The sequence below is a fragment of the Bufo bufo genome, chromosome 7, assembly GCF_905171765.1.
Source record: "Bufo bufo chromosome 7, aBufBuf1.1, whole genome shotgun sequence".
In the NCBI taxonomy this organism is placed as follows: domain Eukaryota; kingdom Metazoa; phylum Chordata; class Amphibia; order Anura; family Bufonidae; genus Bufo; species Bufo bufo.
Window position 1 is genome coordinate 185,486,600 of NC_053395.1, and position 22,073 is coordinate 185,508,672.

A 22,073-nucleotide genomic window follows, 5' to 3' on the forward strand; every position below is an offset into this window, starting at 1 on the left:
CCTAACCCCTTTAGAACCCTACAATTTTTCACCTTAAAGGGAACCTGTCATTACCTTTATGCTGACCTCACTGAGGGCAGCATAAAATAGTGACAGAAATGCTGATCTCAGCGGTGTGTCACTCATGAGCTAAAAGTAAGTGGTTGCCGAGAACCAGCATCATAATCATTGCAGCCCAGGCCTTGAAAAGAGTCAAATCTACCTGAGAAGAGTCCTGGTTATTCCTAATCTCCTGCTCTCCTGCCACCTGCTGATGATTGGCAGTTCTCTAATAGAGAGAAAGGGAGAAAACTAGGTAGAAGACTGTCAGCCATCAGCAGGTGGGCGGGAGATCATGAATAACCAGGACTCTTCTCAGGTGGCCGTGACTCTTTTCCAGGACGAGTCTGCAATGATTGTGATGTTGGTTCTCAGCAATTACTTACTTTTAACTTATAAATGACAGACCGCTGAAATCAACTCACCTCACCTGTCTCTACTTTATGCTTCCGTTAGCATGATTAGCACAAAGTTGATGACAGGTTCCCTTTAAGGACCAGGCCATTTTTTGGAAATTTGTGGTAATAACTTTGGAACGCTTTTACTTATCCAAGCCATTCTGAGATTGTTTTCTCGTGACACATTGTACTTCAAGATAGTGGTAAATTTCAGTCAATATTTTTCATTTTTTATTTAAAAAAAATACAAAATTTACAAAAAAAAAAGGGAAAAATTAGCAACTTTCCAAATTTCAATTTCTCTGATTTTAAAACAGATAGTGATACCTCCTAAAATTGTTATTACCATATATACTCGAGTATAAGACGAGTTTTTGGGCACATATTTTTGTGCTCAAAAAGCCCCCTCGTCTTATACTCGAGTCTAGGTCTGTATTATGGCAACTTACATTGCCATAATACAGACCATGACATGTTGGGGGCCGGAGAAGCTGTTACTTACCTTTACAGCACATTAGTATTCACTTGGCGCAATGTGATCCCGGCGAGCGAGGGTGCCGGGCGCATGTGCAGGATCTCCGAATGTCGGGGACAGGAAAATACCGCCCAGCGAAGTGAATACTAATGAGATGGGCGTGTCTAAGGATCCGGCAGTTGGGACGCGGCTGGGCACAAATGCGGCACAAAGAACGCCCCTTGGGCAGAAAGGACAGGTGATTATAAAGATTATTTTTAACGTTTTACAATGCGCACAGGGATAATACTTATATGAATTGGAAACTTATTATAAGACCTAGGGGGGCATATAAAGAGCTAATTATGCTCAGAAGGCCTGTCAGTGTCCCTTTAAGCTCCCAGTGTAAATCTCGCGAGACACGCGGGCCGCGAGATTTACACTGGGAGCAGACCGCGAGATTTACACCGGCAGTAAGTACCGGCCCCTGCACAGCCTCCCCTCCCTGTATTTAATGCAGAGTGTGTGTGTATATAATGCACACACTCTGCATTAAATACAAGGAGTCAGAGTCAGACTCCCATCAATCTGAGTCACCCTCTTGCAGATGTGTGTATATAATGTAGAGTGTGCATTATAGCTGCATTTCCCACCCTAGTCTTATACTCGAGTCAATAATTTTTCCCATTTTTTGGGGGTAAAATTAGGGGCCTCGGCTTATATTCGGGTCGGCTTATACTCTAGTATATACGGTACTTTATATTTCCCATATGTCTACTTCATGTTTAGATCATTTTGTGAATGCCATTTTATTTTTTGGGGACGTTAGAAGGCTTAGAAGTTTAGTAGTAAATCTTAAAAAATTTTAAGGACCACTTTTTAAAGGGTTTCTGTCACCCCACAAAACTAATTTTTTTTTTTTTTGGATAGTTAGATTCCTTATAGGGCGATATAGGAGAATATAATAGTCTTACTTACTTTCATGCGGCCGATTCTTTATAAAACGAAGTTTTATAATATGTAAATGAGGGCTCTACCAGCAAGTAGGGCGTCTACTTGCTGGTAGCTGCTGCAGAAATCCGCCCCCTCGCCGTGTTGATTGACAGGGCCAGCCGTGATCTCCTCCTCCGGCCGGCCCTGTCAGTAGTTCAAAAATCGCGCGCCTCTGGTCATTCGGCGCAGGCGCTCTGAGATGAGGAGGCTCGTCTCCTCAGAACTCCCTCAGTGCGCCTGCGCCGATGACGTCTTCTCTTTCGGTGATGTCATATTGTTTTAGCACAGTTTTTATTTTATTTTTCTAGGGCGTTCAGGTGAGGGGCTGGATATTTTTGTAGAGCCGGTCGTTACAGACGCCGCAATATGTCTGGTTTTCTTTTTTTTTTTTTACAATTTTATTTGTTTTTTGTTTTTTTACTTGGAACTTTATTTTTTTTTATTATGAAAAACACTTTTTTTTTTACAAACTTTATATTTTTGTCCCACTGTGGGCACTCCGAAGTGCTGGATCTCACAGGCTTCCGTAGTAGGCAAGCCCCGATGCCTATGAAAGGCATCGGGCTTGCTTTCTCTGCCATCTGTACCCTCCACGAACCCTCTGCATGGCGTGGTCAGCTTTGACCGTGGCATACAAGGGGTTAATACGCCGGCGTGATGCCGGTGTATGCAGCAGGGGCCCGGCTGTCAGTGACTGCCGGGTCCGTGCCGCTGACCGGGCGGGCGCAGCTCCTGCACCCACCCGATCAACCTGCCGTACATGTACGGCGCTGGTCATTAAGTCACGTCCACCAGCGCCGTACATGTATGGTGAGGGTCCTCTGCAGGTTAATCCCACTAGGGGCCCACTCTTACATATGATCTGTAAAACATAACTTTTATTTTTACTAACTAAACCACAAAACAATAATAATACGGATTACGTGTGTTTTTTGCGTGCTGATTTTCGTGTCGAATTCAGCAAACTGAATGACATTTGGCGAAACTTATGTACACTTTGTGTATTTTTTATGTGTGGAAATTGACCTGCCAATGCAGATTTTAAAATCTGCAGCATGTCAACTGTTTGTGCGATTTCGCACCTTATATATAGTGGTTTTCCTAATAAAGTTCAATGGGTTTGTTAACAAACAGAAAATCTGCAACAAAAATTCCATAAAAAGGCACAAAAAAGTACCAAAACCATAATGCAGATTTTTGTGCAGTTTTTTTCCATGTGGTTTTAGTGCAGATTTCATGCACATTTAATGCATACAAATATACAATGTGTGCGTGTAGCCTCAGATTACATTATTTCTCTCGCACTGAAGCGATCATTTTGTCCACTTACAAACAGTAGTTATTCATACAGTCATTTTCAGACTTTTATACCTTTTATCATTCCATTTGTGCTATGTTACACTCCAAACCCACTTGTTGCTCACCTGTATGTTTTCAGATGGTATTTGCGATCTCTGATCATGTGCGGTGCACGACAAAGGATTGCATTGCGTAAAGTCTTCCCAGCCCTCAGGATCCGCTCAGAAGGAACCTTAAAATGTTTTTGTACAGAAATAAATAAAAATAAGTTAAACGAAAAGTAATAAAAATACTAAACCTATCCCCTACTGGGGGAAAGACATTCAGAAATGCTCCTCAACTATCTATAGTCACAGATATTGTGCATTTTCACAAATGTTTAGATATCTGCACAGAATGACAACTGGTCCACCAATACTAAGCAAGGCAAGAAGGATTGGGTTGTATGGAAATCGGGGTGTTGAAAGGAGGTGATCTAGGATAAAATGATCAAATGTAATGTTTTGTGCTACATCTGCATAAAAAGTTCTGTAACTTTCCAAACACTTTACTTATCTTGTATTGGTCTTACATGGCAGACACCCCTGAATTAGCTTCTGAGCTTCTACAATACACAGCCGACAATACAAACCACCTGAACAAGCAGGAATTACCAGGAGGTGTTAGCTCAGAAGGCAGCAATATTTACAATAAGGCAGCTTTCACACAGTCAGTGTTTGGTCAGGAAAAGTAAGTGTCTGCACAGCTACTTCACTGTTTATGCAGAATAGATATATGGTATAGAGACAGGGGCGGATTTGGCATTTCTAATGCCCCAAGCAAACTTATGTCCGGGGGCCCTAATCAAAGATGGGAGGCATGCTTCCTTACACCATGATACAAGCCACCAGACGAGACGAAGAAACAACCTACTAATATAGCAACCGCTCTCAGGCCCCTGAGTACTGCGCTGTACATGTGACAGTGACATTGTGTCGTCATGTACTGTGGCGGCGCAGGGGCCCATGCTGGTAGTTAAAAAGACCGCCGCTGGGAAATGGCGACCCCCTGGCTGGCTGTGCTGCCAGGACAGACAGCCAGTAATAGCTATTGCCGGGAATGTTTCCAGGTCTGCCCAAAACTGTATCTGTTTCCTGCTCAGCGGACAGTATCACACATGATAGGCTTAGATACAGCACCTCAGCAGACAGTATCACATATGATGGGATTAGATACAGCAGCGCAGCAGACAGTATCACATATGATAGGATTAGATACAGCAGCTCAGCAGACAGTATCACATATGATAGGATTAGATACAGCAGCTCAGCAGACAGTATCACATATGATAGGATTAGATACAGCAGCTCAGCAGACAGTATCACATATGATAGGATTAGATACAGCAGCTCAGCAGACAGTATCACATATGATAGGATTAGATACAGCAACTCAGCAGACAGTATCACATATGATAGGATTAGATACAGCAGCTCAGCTGACAGTATCACATATGATAGCTGAGCTGCTGTATCTAATCCTATCATATGTGATACTGTCTGCTGAGGTGCTGTATCTAATCCTATCATATGTGACACTGTCAGCTGAGCTGCTGTATCTAATCCTGACAGTATCACATATGATAGGATTAGATACAGCAGCTCAGCTCACAGTATCACATACGACAGGCTTGGATACAGCACCTTAGCAGACAGTATCACATATGATAGGATTAGATACAGCACCTCAGCAGACAGTATCACACATGATAGGATTAGATACAGCAGCTCAGCTGACAGTATCACATACGATAGGCTTGGATACAGCACCTCAGCAGACAGTATCACACATGATAGGATTAGATACAGCAGCTCAGCTGACAGTATCACATATGATAAGCTTGGATACAGCAGCTCAGCAGACTATCACATATGAAAGGCTTATATACAGCAGCTCAGCAGACAGTATCACATATGATAAGCTTGGATACAGCAGCTCAGCAGACCATCACATATGAAAGGTTTGGATACAGCAGCTATTCTCACACATGATAGGCTTAGATATAGCAACTCAGCAGACAGTATCACATATGATAGGGTTAGATATAGTAGCTCAGCAAGCTATCACATATGAAAGGCTTATACAGCATCTATTATCACACATGATAGGCTTAGATACAGCAACTCAGCAGACAGTATTACAAATGATGGGATTAGATACTGCAGCTCATCAGACAGTTTCACATATGACAGGCTTAGGTACAGCATCTATTATCACACATGATAGGCTTAGATACAGCAACTCAGCAGACAGTATTACAAATGATGGGATTAGATACTGCAGCTCATCAGACAGTTTCACATATGACAAGCTTAGATACAGCAGCTCTAGAGTTTTGCCATTATGTAACTATGTCACCACATTGTCTCAGTCGCTACCACTTTTATCCAGCCATTTAGGCCTGAGATCTGGGATTTGCATTTGCAGTTATGGATGTTGGTGTCACAGAGGAAAAGGTCACAGCTCCGGGTGACCAATCTGGAAAAGCCACCATACAGACCACTAATATAGCCACTGCTCTCTGGCCTCAGGCTCTGCAGACACACAGAACACAACCTCTCCCCGTCAGTGACACTGGGACGTCATGTCATGTACTGCGCAGTGGCCCAGGCTGATAATTAAAGGGACCACCGCAGGGAGCAGCGATTCCTGGATGACTGTCCTGTCAGGACAACCAGCCAGGACTCACTATACCTGGCAGCAGCTTCCTGTCTGTTCACAACCGTATTAGGACATAAATACAGTTGAAAGTTGTGGCGCTGTCTGCCCCGTCTGTTATGGGGCTGGGCGGGGGCCCCACGCAGCTTTGTGGTTTGCATGGTGGTAAAGACCACCAATGTATATAATTGCAGACTTTAAAATTTAGTTCATAGTTGAAACTACACCTAAAGTCGACTCTCCTGACATGTTTTAGTAAATGCTTCTATGCTCTATGAACTAACAAGTCTGTAGCACCTTATAGATCTGCACTGTGCAGTTCCTTTGTTATTCCTCCTGGAAGTGTATGAATAAAATCAAAACTAGCTGCCATGTCAACAGGGTGCGTCCCTACACACAAACACTGTACAATCGGTGTGACAGTCTCAGACTGTGTTCGGAAATACTTTATTGACAAGGCAAGTGGTGACATCCAGTTATTGAGTTAGAAAAAAACATCAGTTGTGTCCGCTGCAAAAACACCAGTTGTGTACAGCTATTTATTTTTTCCGGAGCAGGACACAACTTATATACACTACTTACAAAAAGTTAGGGATATTTGGCTTGTGGGTGATATTTCAGGATGAACCTAAAATGCACTCTAACCTTTACAGGTGAACTTAATGTGACCTTCATGTCCAACTGTTTAATGTTTCAGTACTTTTTGCACAACAAGGAGCTTAACCCCTTAACGACCCAGGACGAGAATGCTCGTCCTAAATCGCCGGCCCTTAGCGCTAAAGGACGAGCTTTCTCGTCCTGCAGTCGATCCTCCCCCCGCTACTGTTACTGACAGCCGGATCCCTGCTGCATCCACCAGCATCGGCGATAACGGCGATGCCGGTGGATTAACCCCTCATATGCCGCGGTCAGTGCTGACCGCGGCATATGGGAGGTTTGCGCTCCCTCACCTCATACATCGGGTCCCCGCGCTGCTGTGGCGGGGACTCTATGGTTGCCATGGCAGCACCAAGCCATTCCAAAGCTTGGGGCCTGGCATGTACGGCGGCCTAGGAGGCCCAGCCCCCAGGCTGGGTCTCAAAGGCAACTGTTAGCGTCTTACAGTGTAAAACACTAACAGTTCAATACAGAACAATACAGATGTATCGTGCTGCATTGAAACAGGGATCAGACCCTGTAATGTTGAAGTCACAGAGTGGGACAAATAATAAAGTGAAAAAAAAAAAGTTAATAAAAAATAAATAAAAAAAGCGTCGTTTTTCAAGAATAAAGTAAAAAAAAATAGTGAAAAAAAAATTGGGAAAAGACATAGACATATTAGGTATCGTCGCGTCTGTATCGACCAGCTCTATAAACATATAACATGACCTAACCCCTCAGATGAACACCGTAAAAAATAAAAACTGTGCTAAATAAAGAAAATATTGTCACCTTACATCACAAAAAGTACAACAGCAAGCGATCAAAAAGGCGTACGCCCACCAAAATAGTACCAATCTAACCGTCACCTCATCCCGCAAAAAATGAGCCCCTACGTGAGACAATCGCCCAAAAAATAAAAAAAACTATGGCTCAGAATATGGAGACACTAAAACATCATTTTTTTTGTTTTAAAAAAGCGGTTATTGTGTAAAACTTACATAAATAAATAAATAAAAAGTATACATATTAGGTATTGCCGCATGCGTATCGACCGGCTCTATAAAAATATCACATGACCTAACCCCTCAGATGAACACCGTAAAAAAAATAATAATAATTTTTTGTCACCTTACATCACAAAAAGTGAAATAGCAAGCGATCAAAAAGTCATAAGCACCCCAAAATAGTGCCAATCAAACAGTCATCTCATCCCACAAAAAATGAGACCCTACCTAAGACAATCGCCCAAAAACTGAAAAAACTATGGCTCTCAGACTATGGAGACACTAAAACATGATTTTTTTTGTTTCAAAAATGAAATCATTGTGTAAAATTTACATAAATTAAAAAAAGTATACATATTAGGTACCGCCGCATCCGTGACAACCTGCTCTATAAAAATACTACATGATCTAACCTGCCAAAACAGCTATTTCTTGTTACCTTGCCTCACAAAAAGTGTAATATAGAGCAACCAAAAATTATATATACCCTAAACTAGTACCAACAAAACTTCCACCCTATCCCGTAGTTTCTAAAATGGGGTCACCTTTTGGGAGTTTCTACTGTAGGGGTGCATCAGGGGGGCTTCAAATGGGACATGGTGTCAAAAAAACTGTCCAGCAGAATCTACCTTCCAAAAACCGTATGGCATTCCTTTCCTTCTGCGCCCTGCCGAGTGCCCGTACAGCAGTTTACGACCACATATGGGGTGTTTCTGTAAACTACAGAATCAGGGCCATAAATATTGAGTTTTGTTTGGCTGTTAGCCCTTGCTTTGTTACTGGAAAAAATGGATTAAAATGGAAAATTTGCCCAAAAATTTTAATTCTGAAATTTCATCTCCATTTGCCAATAACTCTTATGGAACACCTAAAGGGTTAACGACGTTTGTAACCTGCACTTTCGCCAGACCTGAATCCCATTGTAAACCTATGGAATCAGCTCAGTCGCCATGTAGAGGCTCATAACTCTATACCCCAGAACTTCAATGACCTGATGGTCGCCCTTCAAGAAAATTGGGATGCCATGCCTCAGCAGACAATAAGTCGACTTGTGAGCACCATGAGACGTCATTTTCAAACTGTAATTGGTGCTGAAGGCCACATGACAAGTTATTGAGACACTGAAATTTTTGTGGGGGTATACCCACCACTGGTGTTGGCTTTTGTTTCAATAAAATGTTTGAGATGAGGAAATCACCATTGCATGCTTCTACTTACATGCCCTACTTTCATGATATAATATCACCGTACCGTGAACTTTTTCCATTTTCCATAAATTTTACTTGAAAGCCAAAAAATCCCAAACTTTTTATGAGTAGAGTGTGTGTAATTGCAGTTAGTGTACAGGTCTGGTGACTATAAACTGATAGTGTCAGACATAAAATGTAGCATGCAGTGTTTTTATGTCTGCTGCTATTTGACATCTGACATCACAAATGATGCACCAGATGAATATGAACTATCGGACCAGTTCTGTTCCACTTCTGCGTTTTCTGCACCACGCTGCATAGAAACTGAGCAAGAACCTCAGACATAGTAAAGAGGGCCTTATTCATATATTTCCAAGTTGGAATAATACAGGAACAATGCAGAGATGCTCAAGAGTTCTTATTTCACGTATTTACTAAAAATAGACAAATCTGGAGAGTTGACTGGACCATTTTCAACGCTTTCATTTTATGATATAATCACGATTCCTGTCTACATGCACCTTAGCCACTTCCCGGCATCCCATTACCTCTGTAATGGTTTTAACTGGACGAAGCGTGTTTTGATTTTCAATGAGGGGGGTCTGAAAAATAAGACGTAGTCAAAAATAAATAAAAAACAAACATAAATAGGAAAATAAAAATATTAGCAATCAAGAGAGGGAAATAATCAGGTTAATGAAAACATAAAATAATCAAGTCTCAGGGAAAACAAAGTGATGCAAAGTACAAAAAAACATAAAATAAAATAACAGAACTACTGTGTATAAATTATACATTAGTGAAAAGGAGAAAACTAAAATGTTTATAAATTATAACTAGCACTTATGGGAAATGAAAAGAGCATAATATGTCGATATATTTTATGAGTAACATATCTCAAGGCCACCGAGTTGTAAAGCTACAAGGGAAACTGATAAATGTTAAGTGATGGAGCCGAGCACTTAGTCACAACACAAGTGGCTTAATATTACACACTGAGGCCAATTGCATTTTAATGAATTTTACAGCTATTTTGGATAAGTAAGATTCCATATTTTCAAGCTGTAAAACGTTCCAATGAGGAATGTAATGTCAGACACATTAGTGCAGTACAGCACCGCTGAAATACCGTACGTGGAGCTCTGTCTAAGATACCGAATTATACAATTTTCCAGCCAGAAGTAGGTGGGGTTGGACACCAGAAAGCAGCTATATATAGGTATATAGCTATATACAGTTATAGGTGTATTTAACTTTAAAATTGATGTGGCATTTCTCTATAACATATTATAACATCATATTCAACATTGATGTGACCTATGCAACCCCCGCAGACCATGATAATAAAGGGAGAGGGAACCATACAGCTTAGGCCAGGATCACATCACAGTTTTTTTTCCCAGTTCTTCTGATCCATCAGAAGAACAGAAAACAAACAAAAATAAAATAAAAATCGGAACCTGTATTTTAAGCATCCATTATGCTCAGTTATGCACATTTTGCATCCATTTTAGCCATTTCCAACTGAGATCCGTTATTTTAGAGGAAAAAAGTCCTACACAAAGTATTATTATTTTTTTCACCTAAAATGACGGATCTCAGAAGGAAATGGCTAAAACGGATGCAAAATGTGCACAACTGAGCATAACAGATGCTTAAAATACAGGATAAGGTTTCTTTGTTGTGGTTTTCTCTTCTTCTTCTGACGGATCAGAGGAACTGAAAACGAGACTGTGATGTGAACCTGGCCTAAATATCTGCACAGCAGCACTCGCTGAGAGCAGTAACACAACCTCAAATAAGTAAATGCATTGCAGTGCAGAGAAAACCAGTAAAGGAGCAGCAGCGCTACTGTTCGTTCATCTGCATGCATGGTGTGCCTTTAAAAAGACTATGGAAATCTTTTTATATCATTGTATTTTACTCATTTTGGGTTAAAATCATTTTTCCTATTGCTATTTATTAAAAAAATATGTTGTTCTACAGTCTTCACTTTCAGTGTATCTGCATTTATTTCTGCGTTACACTGGATCCATCAGGGAGTTGCTGTGATAGCCCTACCTGTAGCCCTTATCTCTGAACTCCTGGCAGCTCATAAACACTCAATATTGTTTAAGGGGTTTTCCAGGAGATTTATACAAATGACCTATCCTCTGGATAAGTCATCAGTATCTGATCAGGGGGGCTCCGACACCCGGGACCTCTGCAGATCAGCTGTTTGAGAAGGCACTGGCACTTGCAGTAGCGCGGGGGCCTTCTCCAACTTTTCCTAGGCTAAGTGACATCAAATTCATTGGTCACATGACCTAGGCACAGTTCAGTCCCATAGAAGTGAATGGGGCTGAGCGCAATACCAAGCATAGCGGCTATACAATGTACGACGCTGTGCTTGGTGAGCTGCGAGAAGGCCGCGCCACTGACAGGAGCACCGGTGCTTTCTCAAACACCTGATCGGCAGGGGGCTCGACCAATCAGATACTGATGACCTATCCTGAGGATAGGTCATCAGTATCAAAATCCAGGAAAAACCCTTTAAAAAGGTTAAATCAAGACAAGTCTTGATCTGGGACCTTGGCTTGTATTAATGATCTACTCCACTTTCCAAGTTTTGCCAATGTCTGCACTGGAAAACAGCCTCTGGCACAGTTGCCAACACCCCCAGGAACACCCCGAAACACCAGGTGAAGACCACAGACTGACCACTTTGGGTAAATTTGTGCAAACTCTGACGCTTCCCACCGCCTTGTGGTCACTTCTGCTTCTCCAGGCGCAGTTCCTGGGACAGTTTACAGCTATGCTATGGCAGATCAATATCTGCTTTCGGACAATGTTTATCACAATCTTTGATGACACAAAATGTTGGCAAAATTGATCTAATTGGCTTTACTGTAACAAGTAGTTGGGCTCCAGCTCAGACTCCCTCCCACGTCTGTATAATCCTGGACTCTGACTCCTCTATCAGTGTAAACATTACGATGTTAATCGTTGTGTCCACCGTTTGTCCTAATACCATGGTCAGACCACAGACCGCCACCCTAAAAAGAACCTGTCATTTTCAGAGATGCTGACTGGCTCTACCATGAGACTCCACATAATCAGGAACCGTTTTCTTTTCAGCTTCTCTGTTTAGTGGATACAATTTCAAGTTGACACAATCCTAATTGAAATCTGTCAAAAATGTACACATTAAAGGGGTTGTGCCACCACGAAATGCTATTTTTATATAATTCTGCATGCAATGCTAGGTACTTTTGTCATTTACTTTCTGTTACAAAAATTCTCTTTTCCCTTTACTTCATTATAATGGCGCCCCCTGGTGTTTTATCCATATACTAATATGCACATATGCCTACTGAGGTGGGAGCAGACACTCAGCTCCATCCTTTAACTGCCACCAGCTCTATCTACTTTTAGAAGCTATGACAGTTACAGGGAGACAGGTACAGCAGAAAGGACACTCCTGTTCAGCTGTGATAGGGAGAGAGCTGCATCAGAAAGGACATTCCCCCCTGAGCTGTGATAGGAAGAGAACTGCATCAGAAAGGACAAGAAAAACTGATAGGACCAGGCTCTAATGAGTTTGTGTGGTTGACTATCAACATCTCTAATTACTACAGATGACCAGCCTGGATCGGCACTTCTGCTCCCTCCATTTTGAAGGTGGACAATCCCCAGAGTACAGATGGAGCCAATGATATCTTGATTCCAGGCGCACCAGGATGGTGACTTTAATGTGTCCCGCTATGCTCCACTTCCTGCTTCAGCCCAGACACAGCAGGAAATGGGTGGGGATGTCGCTCAGCCAATCACTGGCTGTAGCAATGACTCGCCTCTGCCATTGATTGGCCAAGAGGAGTTCCAAGCCATTTCCTGCTGTCCAGATGTCAGCAGGAAGTGGGGAGCAGCCACAATTCTGGCGCATTTTGATTTGTACGTCTTCCCCAGATTTCACATCATTTTCTGCTATATGTGTTGTCAAAAGTGACAGATGCCTTGACAGAATTTCTGAACAGATTCCTAAAGGCGGATGTGAACATGGCTTAAGACTGGCCAAACACATTAGGCTGACCAGACACACTTGTTAGGTCGACAGCAGAACCCCGGAGAAACACGCAATGCTCGTCTCAGCGGAGTATGCATGTGCCTCGAACAGGGAAAGAAGAGAAAGCCAGCAGCAGTCGGCAAGAGGAGTATAAGCTTGTCTATTTTTTTTTAACCATTTGCAGGCCACGGGATATCTTTTTAATGTGTGGAGAATGTCCCTTTAATGACAATAATCCTAAAAAATTAACAATAATAGTAACATTTTTAATACTAGTAACTATCCCATGGCCTACCCTAAAACAACATAAATGGGTAATGGACAAAAATTAATAATATCTTTAAAAAAATAAAAAATACTAATAAGTTAATATTATCCTTTATTCACATATGGCTATCTGTTTTGGGCAGGGGAAGGGGATCTACAAAAAATGGCAACAGTTTCATTTAAAAGGTAAAATTTTGATCTCTAGTCATGAACCAAATAAGACAGATCCATGGACAGGTATACCAAGAGTGGTCAGTACTACTCACCTGGGGTTTTATACCTGAATTTACCCAAATATCACAGATTCTATTTAGACCTTAATAGGGCTGAGTGCTAGATTGGTTTTATTCTAATTGCTAAAGCGGAGAACTGAATTAGGGCTAATGCGCACGACCATAACGGTTTTGCAAATCACAAATACACAAAACACGGATCTCAGCGATCATGCCACCATTCAGAGTGCATGCCACCATTTATGTTTTAACTTATGTAGAAATGTCCTATCCTTGTCAATAATAGGACACGTTCTATCTTTTTTGCAGGGCCGCGGAACGGACATGCGGATGCGCACAGCACGCGGTGTGGTGTCCGCATCTTTTGAGGCCCCATTGAAACGAACCAAACATACGGTCGTGCCCATGAGCCCTTAGGCTACCTGTGTGGATTACACACAGTTTTTCTGCATGGATTCTAGTTTGGAAAAACTGCACCACAAGGCCTCATGCACATGACCGTCTTGCAGTCAGCAAATTGCGGACACGTAAAACAAGGATGGCGGCTCTGTGAATTCCGCATTTTGCGTAACGGTACCTCTGGCCCTCAATAGATCCGTTATTTCCTTGTCCGTGATACAGACAAGAATAGGACATGTTCTATTTTTGTTGCGGGGTCACTGAATGGATGGAGTGCTATGCACATCTTTTGCGGCCCCATTGAAATGAATGGGTGTGCATCCGACCCGCAAAAAATGCGGCTCGAATGCAGACCCAAACCACAGTCGTATGCATGAGCCCTAATACAGTAGCAGCAAAGCGTATAAGAGTAGACATATCGCATGCACACTTTGCTTTTCATTCCGTGTGGAAATTGCTCTGTTTTGTGTATCTTGAAATCCACGGCATGTCACTTGTTTGTGTAAATCTTTTGTACGGATTTCACCCCTAAGGCTGGGTTCACACGTGACTAATTATTTGCGGATCTGCAGCATTTCTGATTCTAGTCTGCAGCAGAAAAAAACGCACCAAAGGGTTCCTTCACACACTGCGGATTTTGTTGCAGAAAAGAGGTGGATTAGACGCATTCTCATTCTTTGATTTGGAAAGGGTGAAATCAATGAAATCTGCAGTATAAATTGACATGCTGCAGATTTTAAATCCGCACCACAGGTCAGTTTCTGCCAATTGCTGAAAGCTCATTCACTTTGCTGATACTGTACAACGCTGCAGATTTGCTCCATGAAAATCCGCAACAGCACGTGTGGACCCAGCCTTGTTATCCAAGGGTGAGATCTGCAACGAAACTGCATCAAATCTGCAACAACAACCGCAAATAACACACGTGATTTTTAGTGAGGAAGCGCACAAAAATCTGCACCGAAATTCTGCAAGACAGCTCGCACCCGTGTGCAGGTAGCCTAAAAGGACACAACAGCAAAATGTATACGTTGTATTGCCAAGTCTGGGGAGAAAGTGTATGCATCACACAGGGATTCAAAAACACAATGTAATAATCCCTCAGCCATGTACTACCCTCTCAATACCTGTACTAAGCACATCATAGGGTATACATCTTGCCCGGAGTTCTCCTATAAGTTCCACTCAGGTACTGGAGGTGTGTAGGTTGCCCATTAAAACAATAGATATTATGGACATCCACTGAATCCAATGAGGGGCATTTACTAAAGACACTATTGTGGTGGAAAAAGTCACAAATTTTGGAGCACGCCACGGACTGTTTGATCTTCCCTCAACTTTTCTAAAGGGCACTTAGCAGGAGGTGTGGAGTTTCACGTCCTCCGGATTTACTATAATTTACGCCAAAAATTCTACACCTGCCCTTAGCGCACAAGGATCAAGACTTGCGTATGGGAAAGCAAAAGTTGATAAATGTCTCTCATTGCTCCGTTCAATGTCTATGGGACTGACGGAGACAGCCAACCGTTGTCAACCCTATAGATGGAGTAGCCGGCTGCATGTGTGAACAATGCTCCATTCAAGCTCCACTGCTCTGTGATGGTCGTGGCAGTGGATAGGTGATACAGATGGAGCAGACGGTGATATCATGTAACACAAGCCATTGGAAAAGTCAAGCAAAAGTTTTTTGTAATTTTTCATTTAACTCGTTAAGTGTCAAGATAAGAACTGTGACATCGATAGCTGTTTTTTTTTTTTTTTTACAGTATAAGATAAACCTGTATTGTCTGCCGTTATGTATCTGAATATTATTTTCTTTCAGAAGCTTTTGAAATATTTTTTTCTTTACCTTGCTGCAGTTTTTCGATCCCGAGCACATGCCACTATTCATGTTTTCTTTGTCAGATATCCCTAGGAGAAGATGAAAGACTGGTTACAGAGATTAGGTTAAAAGGAGGAGAATATAACTCTATGTGAGGCTTGGAAGGTAGAAAACACAGTGGGGAAATCTGCAGTTGTCCTATGGCGATCAGTCCTGGTTCATCTTGTAATGAGTGTTTTTTTTTGTTTTTGTTTTTTGCCTTTTTCGATGCAACTCTTCCATAAAAGTCAACATCAGGTGAAATAATTCCAACGCTGCGATTTGGGGTGTCCCGGCCAGGTCATGTACAGATGCAGACTTCCCGCAATGGCTGACTGTCACATAAACTCACTCCTCCCCTTCACTGTCAGGCCGGCCCAGGAGCTGGTCCAGCTTCTATGGTGGCCCTGGGGTCTGCTAAGCTTTAAAGGGGTATTCCGGTTACCACAAATATAACTTATGTTTTAGACTAATTCATCATCAATAATTACCTAATATAATGTATATTTCAAATATTTACCGTTCAGTAGTTATAAAAGTAGTTTTCTTCCTCTGCTACCCACTGTGTTTCCTCATAAATTACCATGGCATCGACCTGTAGTTCTGAGCCTTTGTTAGGTCGAGCATGCTCAGTGTGCTGCTCTCAATTTTCGAAATGTCTTGTGAAACAAAGGGAGTGTTAGTGCGCTGGTGATTACTGAGTAGAGGGGGCGTGACCGGACTGTATATCAGGCAGCCAATCAATAAACATTAACACTCACAGCAGGAAAGCGAGGGATTGTGGGGATTGTAGTCTTTGAAGTTTTGTGAGGGAAGATCAGGCGCCATGATACTCTCAGTGTACAGCAGGCTCACACAGGAGCTAGACAAATGAATTGCAAGGTAAATTGAAACTCTGGTTAAAGCTTGCAGCCTTAATGCAGTTTTTCAAAAATTAAGTTAATTTACATGAATACCCCTTTAAGGCCGTTTCGCAAATATGACAATTGACATCTGTTTAGCTAACCCTGTGTACAGCTCTCATCTGGTCTGCAAAAATAAGGGATCTTCTAAGAAATAAGGGAGGAAATTACAAAACAAAAAGATAGAACGTGAGTCGAACATCCACATGCTAGGCACTGATCCAATGCTTCTCAGCATAATTTATATAATTTCTCAGCCCACATGACTCCTAAGTATAGAAAGAGCAGAGGTTTAAATGTATAAATGACAGGTTTTACTAAATCTTCTGCCATAAAACTATATATCAATCTGCTCAGCTCGTCCTGCTCTATAACATGCCGCCTACAGATAACACTGCATTTTTACGGTGACAAGTTCTCTTTAAGTTACAGAAGTTTCTACAACAATAAAACTCCAGGTGACAGGTTCTTTAATTTCCCTCTTAATAATTGTGGCACATCTGTGCCTGTCCGTGCGCCAAAACCGGAATCTACACCAGTGATGGCACAAACCTGACAAGATTAGGTCCATTTCAAGTTCGCCAAATTTTTTGAAAGAGAGAGAGACTAGTATACAAATGTGATGTATGTGAGTTGTCTAAGTGGTACCCTTTTTCATTATGGAGAGCCCATAGTATGCCGAGTACATGTACGCAATATTGTAGGCCAGGCATGGAACCTTTGTGTTTCTGGGAACCATATTCAAATTAGCTTTCCTAAACCTATTTGATGCCAACAGGTGTTAGACGTGATAATTTGTGTATATTTTTCCCAGAAATCAAGAGGAGTGTTATCTAGCCTACAATAGTCGGCACATATATCAACTGGTCTCCATAATAGAAATAGTACCCACTCAGAGGTTCCCTTTAAGGCTTTGCAACTAGAAAAGCTGTTCTCAACGTCAGTGTTTTGGTCAGTAATTTCCATTAGTGATTGTGAGCCAAAAACTGGAGTGGAGCCTCCACAGACAAAGTATAATGGAAAGATCTGCACCAGTTCTGTGTTTAGAGCCACACCTGGTTTTGGCTCAAAATCACTGATGGAAATCAATGACTAAAACACTGACTTGTGAATAGGGTAATACTCTAATAAAGGGCTTTTGTCCAGAAAGAGCTAGTTGCAGATGTGAGGCTGGCTTAGCTATTTTCCTAGCTTTGATACATAATCCTGTTTAAAAGGCTGGAAAACATCTCTCTCTCATTTGTCTGAAACGAACCACCAAAAATTTTGTGTCGTATGGATCGGAACTTTTTCAAAAATTCTGACCGAATCACTGGTAGAACCAGTTCCCTCATCCATAGCACAGATTATAACAAATGAGCTGGGATGGCCTTGCCTGCTCTACCCTCCCCCCCCCCCCACCCCCCCACTCCCCCGTCCTGGCCACATTTTGGAATAGTGATAAGCGGGGCTCTAAACCACCAAAAAGTCGGCAAATCTTACACAAGGATGGCATGCACCAAACTTGTGGCATTTTGATGCCAGTTTTCTGATGTACAGCGGATGATAAAAGTCCCCCTCAGTTCTTACTTTTGTGCTCCTGTGCTGGCTACGTACCTTAGACCTTTCCTTACTATAGTCACTCTTCACAGTAGTCTACGGATTAATCTGTGATAATTTTGCAGAGGTTTTGTAGCACTTTAAATAAAGAGACCCTGACTTGTGCTGGAAATAAGCTGGAATCTGTTTCGATAGACTGTAGCTAGGTATTGAGCGGACATGAAATCTCCTTGCGGTGACTCAGAGGATCTCCAGAGAGCTCGGCTTTTGTTTTTATGTCTCTCAACTGACTTCTGTCTAATATGGCACCGGTCATCACAGCAACTGTCATCTTTACCTACCAACATGTAAGTTTAGGCACTTCAAGGTACAGACACCACAAATAATGTGCAACCCTTTACAAAGCGCTATTAGGGGTAGCTATGCTCAAGGGCACACTTCGCTTTTGTGCAGCACAGTGCTTCCCAGTCTGCAGAAACCTTGGGAAATCTCACATCTCGTTAAGACCTCATGCACACAATCGTAATTATTTCCGTATCTGTCTGCATTTTTTGCAGACCAGATGCAGAACAATTCATTTCATTTTTAAAGGGATTATGTCACCAAAAGTTTTTCCTGATAAAAACCAGATAGTGATCCTTTCTTTCTCATCTGTTTATATTTTCTGATTACAGGTTTATTCTATTTTCTGAACATGACTATGGGGGCGGACATCTTGCCTAAGCTGCTGTTAACAGCATTTAGAGATATGCTTTACAGCAACCACTGTAGGTCTTTGACACAATGGACTGAAGGGGACCTCATTGATTTCTATGGGACAGTTTTTGAGACATGCTCTGTGACCTGTACAGAGGTCAGGAGGGAGTAGATAAGGTGAAATATCACCTATTGTGAATGGTGGATTATATGATTATATATATATATATATATATATATATATATATATATATATATATATGAAAAAGGCAGCACTCCAAAGAAATACAATTAAAAAAACTCTTTATTCACCTCAGTGGCAATGGCGACGTTTCGGCTCTGCATTAGAGCCTTTCTCAAGCGAAATAACAGGACATAGTGAACAATATATATACACCCACAACTGATTACAACATATCATGTGACAAATACATAATTAGTGAATTAACTCCTTAGTGTCAGAATACAAAAGATAAAAACATGTCTTAATCACAAAATGACATAATAGTGAAAATAAAATACTATTACAACTATTTCAAACATGATTAGTGAAGTTGCATGTAACATATGTATACAACATATATAGATTTCATTTGGTTATATAGCCTCCAAGCATCATATTCTTATTTAGACCAAGTGTTGAAATGGTTAAAAAAGTGACGTGTATACCTCTATAGATCACTGCAAGGGGCTCAAAGCTGTGTCACATATGTTACAACTAGTGTTGAGCGAACTTCTGTTTTAAGTTCGGCGTCTAAAGTTCGGCTCCCGGTTAGCGGAGAATCCCGATATGGATTCCGAATTCCGTTGTGGTCCGTGGTAGCGGAATCAATAATGGCCAATTATTGATTCCGCTACCACGGACCACAACGGAATTCGGAATCCATATGGGGATTCTCCGCTAACCGGAAGCCGAACTTTAGACGCCGAACTTAAAACAGAAGTTCGCTCAACACTAGTTACAACATTCCTCGTTTACTGAACAGGAATGCCAGTTTATTCTGGCACTGTTGGAAATAACATTGTGATATAACAATTTTTTGTTTCAAGATCAGTATTACATACAGCGTCAAGGCGTGGCGATGGGGTCCAATGTGGCCCCAACTTACGCTAATATTTACATGCGGGTCTATGAGGAGGATGTCGTCTATGTTTCCTACCACTACAGTCATGTACTGACGTGGTGGCGTTATGTGGACGACATCTTCCTCATATAGACCGGTCCTCTGCCGCAATTACTGGAGTTTCAGGACTCTTTGAATGGTATTGATAATACTCTACAGTTTACACTGGTGCACTCCCATAAAGAGTTACAGTTTTTGGACACTAAGGTTATTTTGTCTGATGGCAAATTATGCACAGAAGTATTTACGAAACCAACTGATAAAAACTCTTTCAAATTACAATAGTAACCATCTGAGATCTATGATCAAATCCTTACCTTACTCACAATTTATTAGGGCACAGCGGATTACTTCAGATCCAGAGGTGCTTGACAACACTCTGAATGTGATGGTGGGCAAATTTCTGGATCGAGGTTATCCATTTAAACTTTTGAAGCAACAAAGGGACAGAATCCAGGATAGAGAAAATACAACAATTTCCAAAAAACTGATTTGTGCCAACACTAAGAGAATTCCATTCATCTCCACATATACGGAGCATAGTATGGATATTTCCAAAATTATCAAAAGACATTGGAATATATTAAAGGGTTGTCAAAAATCTGTTATTGAATTTCAGTCACCACCAATTATGTCATACCGTAGAACAAAAAGTTTGCGTGACCAACTTGTAAGAGCTGATGTTGGCCCAAGTAAAATGTTAAAACAAACCACAATAGCTCCGGCCGTACTTGGTTGTTTCCCATGTCTTAGTTGTCTAAATTGTCGCTATATAGTGAAAGGAAAAAAAAATTCAGCACCCCCATACAGGGGTACAATATCCAATACGGTTCCACTTAACTTGTAATTCAAGTTATGTGGTGTATGTCCTTACCTGCCCATGTAAACTACTGTACATGGGGGAAACCTCTACGGACTTGAAAACACGTCTTAATAACCAAGGATTGTTGTTTGCCCTTATTTCTCCTCTGCTCCGTTCCGACCATTAATGCTATCCTGTGTTGGGTCGTTAGTATTTGGACTGTTATTAGTCTATTATTTCCCATATACTAAAAGACTTTTCTCTTTCTTTTTCTCCTGTTTTTATTTAGATATGCTGATGAAGATTGACATGATGAGACCTGAGTGATGAATGAGAAAGGCCCGTTGTGTGAGTTCTGGACTTACGCGATAATCCAGAGTACTGTGATTCGTGTGGTCATTTGACCTCTTTCAAGATGGCCGTGTAATGTGAGAGACCGATCTGCGCACACTCCAAAAGATCCTCCTTCGTCATAATGACATATAGGCTTCATACAAAAAAACGGGTCATGCGCAGTAAGTTCAAGTACACGCCAAAGCAGACATTGCTACATGTGCGGGATCGCGGTTCATCGGGTCAGTGTTCCCCTGGATGTCATGTTACTTTTCATCAACATCACTAATTTCAACACTTGGTCGAAATAAGAATATGATGCTTGGAGGCTATATAACCGAATGAAATCTATATATGTTGTATACATATGTTACATGCAACTTCACTAATCATGTTTGAAATAGTTGTAATAGTATTTTATTGTCACTATCATGTAATTTTGTGATTAAGACATGTTTTTATCTTTTGTATTCTGACACTAAGGAGTTAATTCACTAATTATGTATTTGTCACATGATATGTTGTAATCAGTTGTGGGTGTATATATATTGTTCACTATGTCCTGTTATTTCGCTTGAGAAAGGCTCTAATGCAGAGCCGAAACGTCGCCATTGCCATTGAGGTGAATAAAGAGTTTTTTAAATTTTATTTCTTTGGAGTGCTGCCTTTTTCCTATTTATTATTGTGGGATTGGCTTTTCCCAGCGGCCCGTGCACCCACATTTGGATTTAGGCTGTGCTGCCTTTTTCCCCCCAAATATATATATATATATATATATATAAGACATTTGTTAATATATATAATTGTATATAAATTGTGATAAGTAGATAACTGCAGTAAAGTACAGACCAACAAGTGACGCCTATTATTAGGCTTATTGGCCAGTGCGAAAACTGCAGGATTTTATTATTTAAATGTAAGAATAATATCACCAAACTTCTTTATTTTTTTTTAACCCTTTCCAGACCCCCCCAACGTAAATTTACATTGGCGTCCAGACAATTAAAAATGTGGCGTCGGCACGCGAGCGAAGCAGGTGCCAGAGCCGCTGGGTGCCTGCTGTTTTAAACATTTAACCTTTCAGATGCCATGGTTAACCGTGACAACGGCATCTGGATGCGCTAAATCCCAGAAGTGCGCTCTTCCAGGTGTGCTCCGG

At 41.4% G+C, this 22,073-nt stretch overlaps 1 protein-coding gene across 3 annotated transcripts in view; it reads right to left on the reverse strand.

Moving 5' to 3' along the window:
- LOC121008125 (rap guanine nucleotide exchange factor 4-like) overlaps window positions 1-22,073 on the reverse strand; it is a 198,810-nt gene that overhangs the window by 91,384 nt on the left and 85,353 nt on the right. Inside the window, exons 3-5 of one of the 3 annotated variants that reach the window (XM_040440478.1) lie at window positions 15,507-15,568; window positions 9,238-9,318; window positions 3,309-3,415 (exon numbers count right to left, since the gene is read on the reverse strand). In XM_040440478.1, coding sequence (XP_040296412.1) covers window positions 3,309-3,415; window positions 9,238-9,318; window positions 15,507-15,568 — 250 coding nt within the window. Of the gene's footprint in view, window positions 1-3,308; window positions 3,416-9,237; window positions 9,319-15,506; window positions 15,569-22,073 lie in introns of those variants that run through there. The other 2 variants (XM_040440479.1, XM_040440480.1) reach the window with 2 other exon arrangements.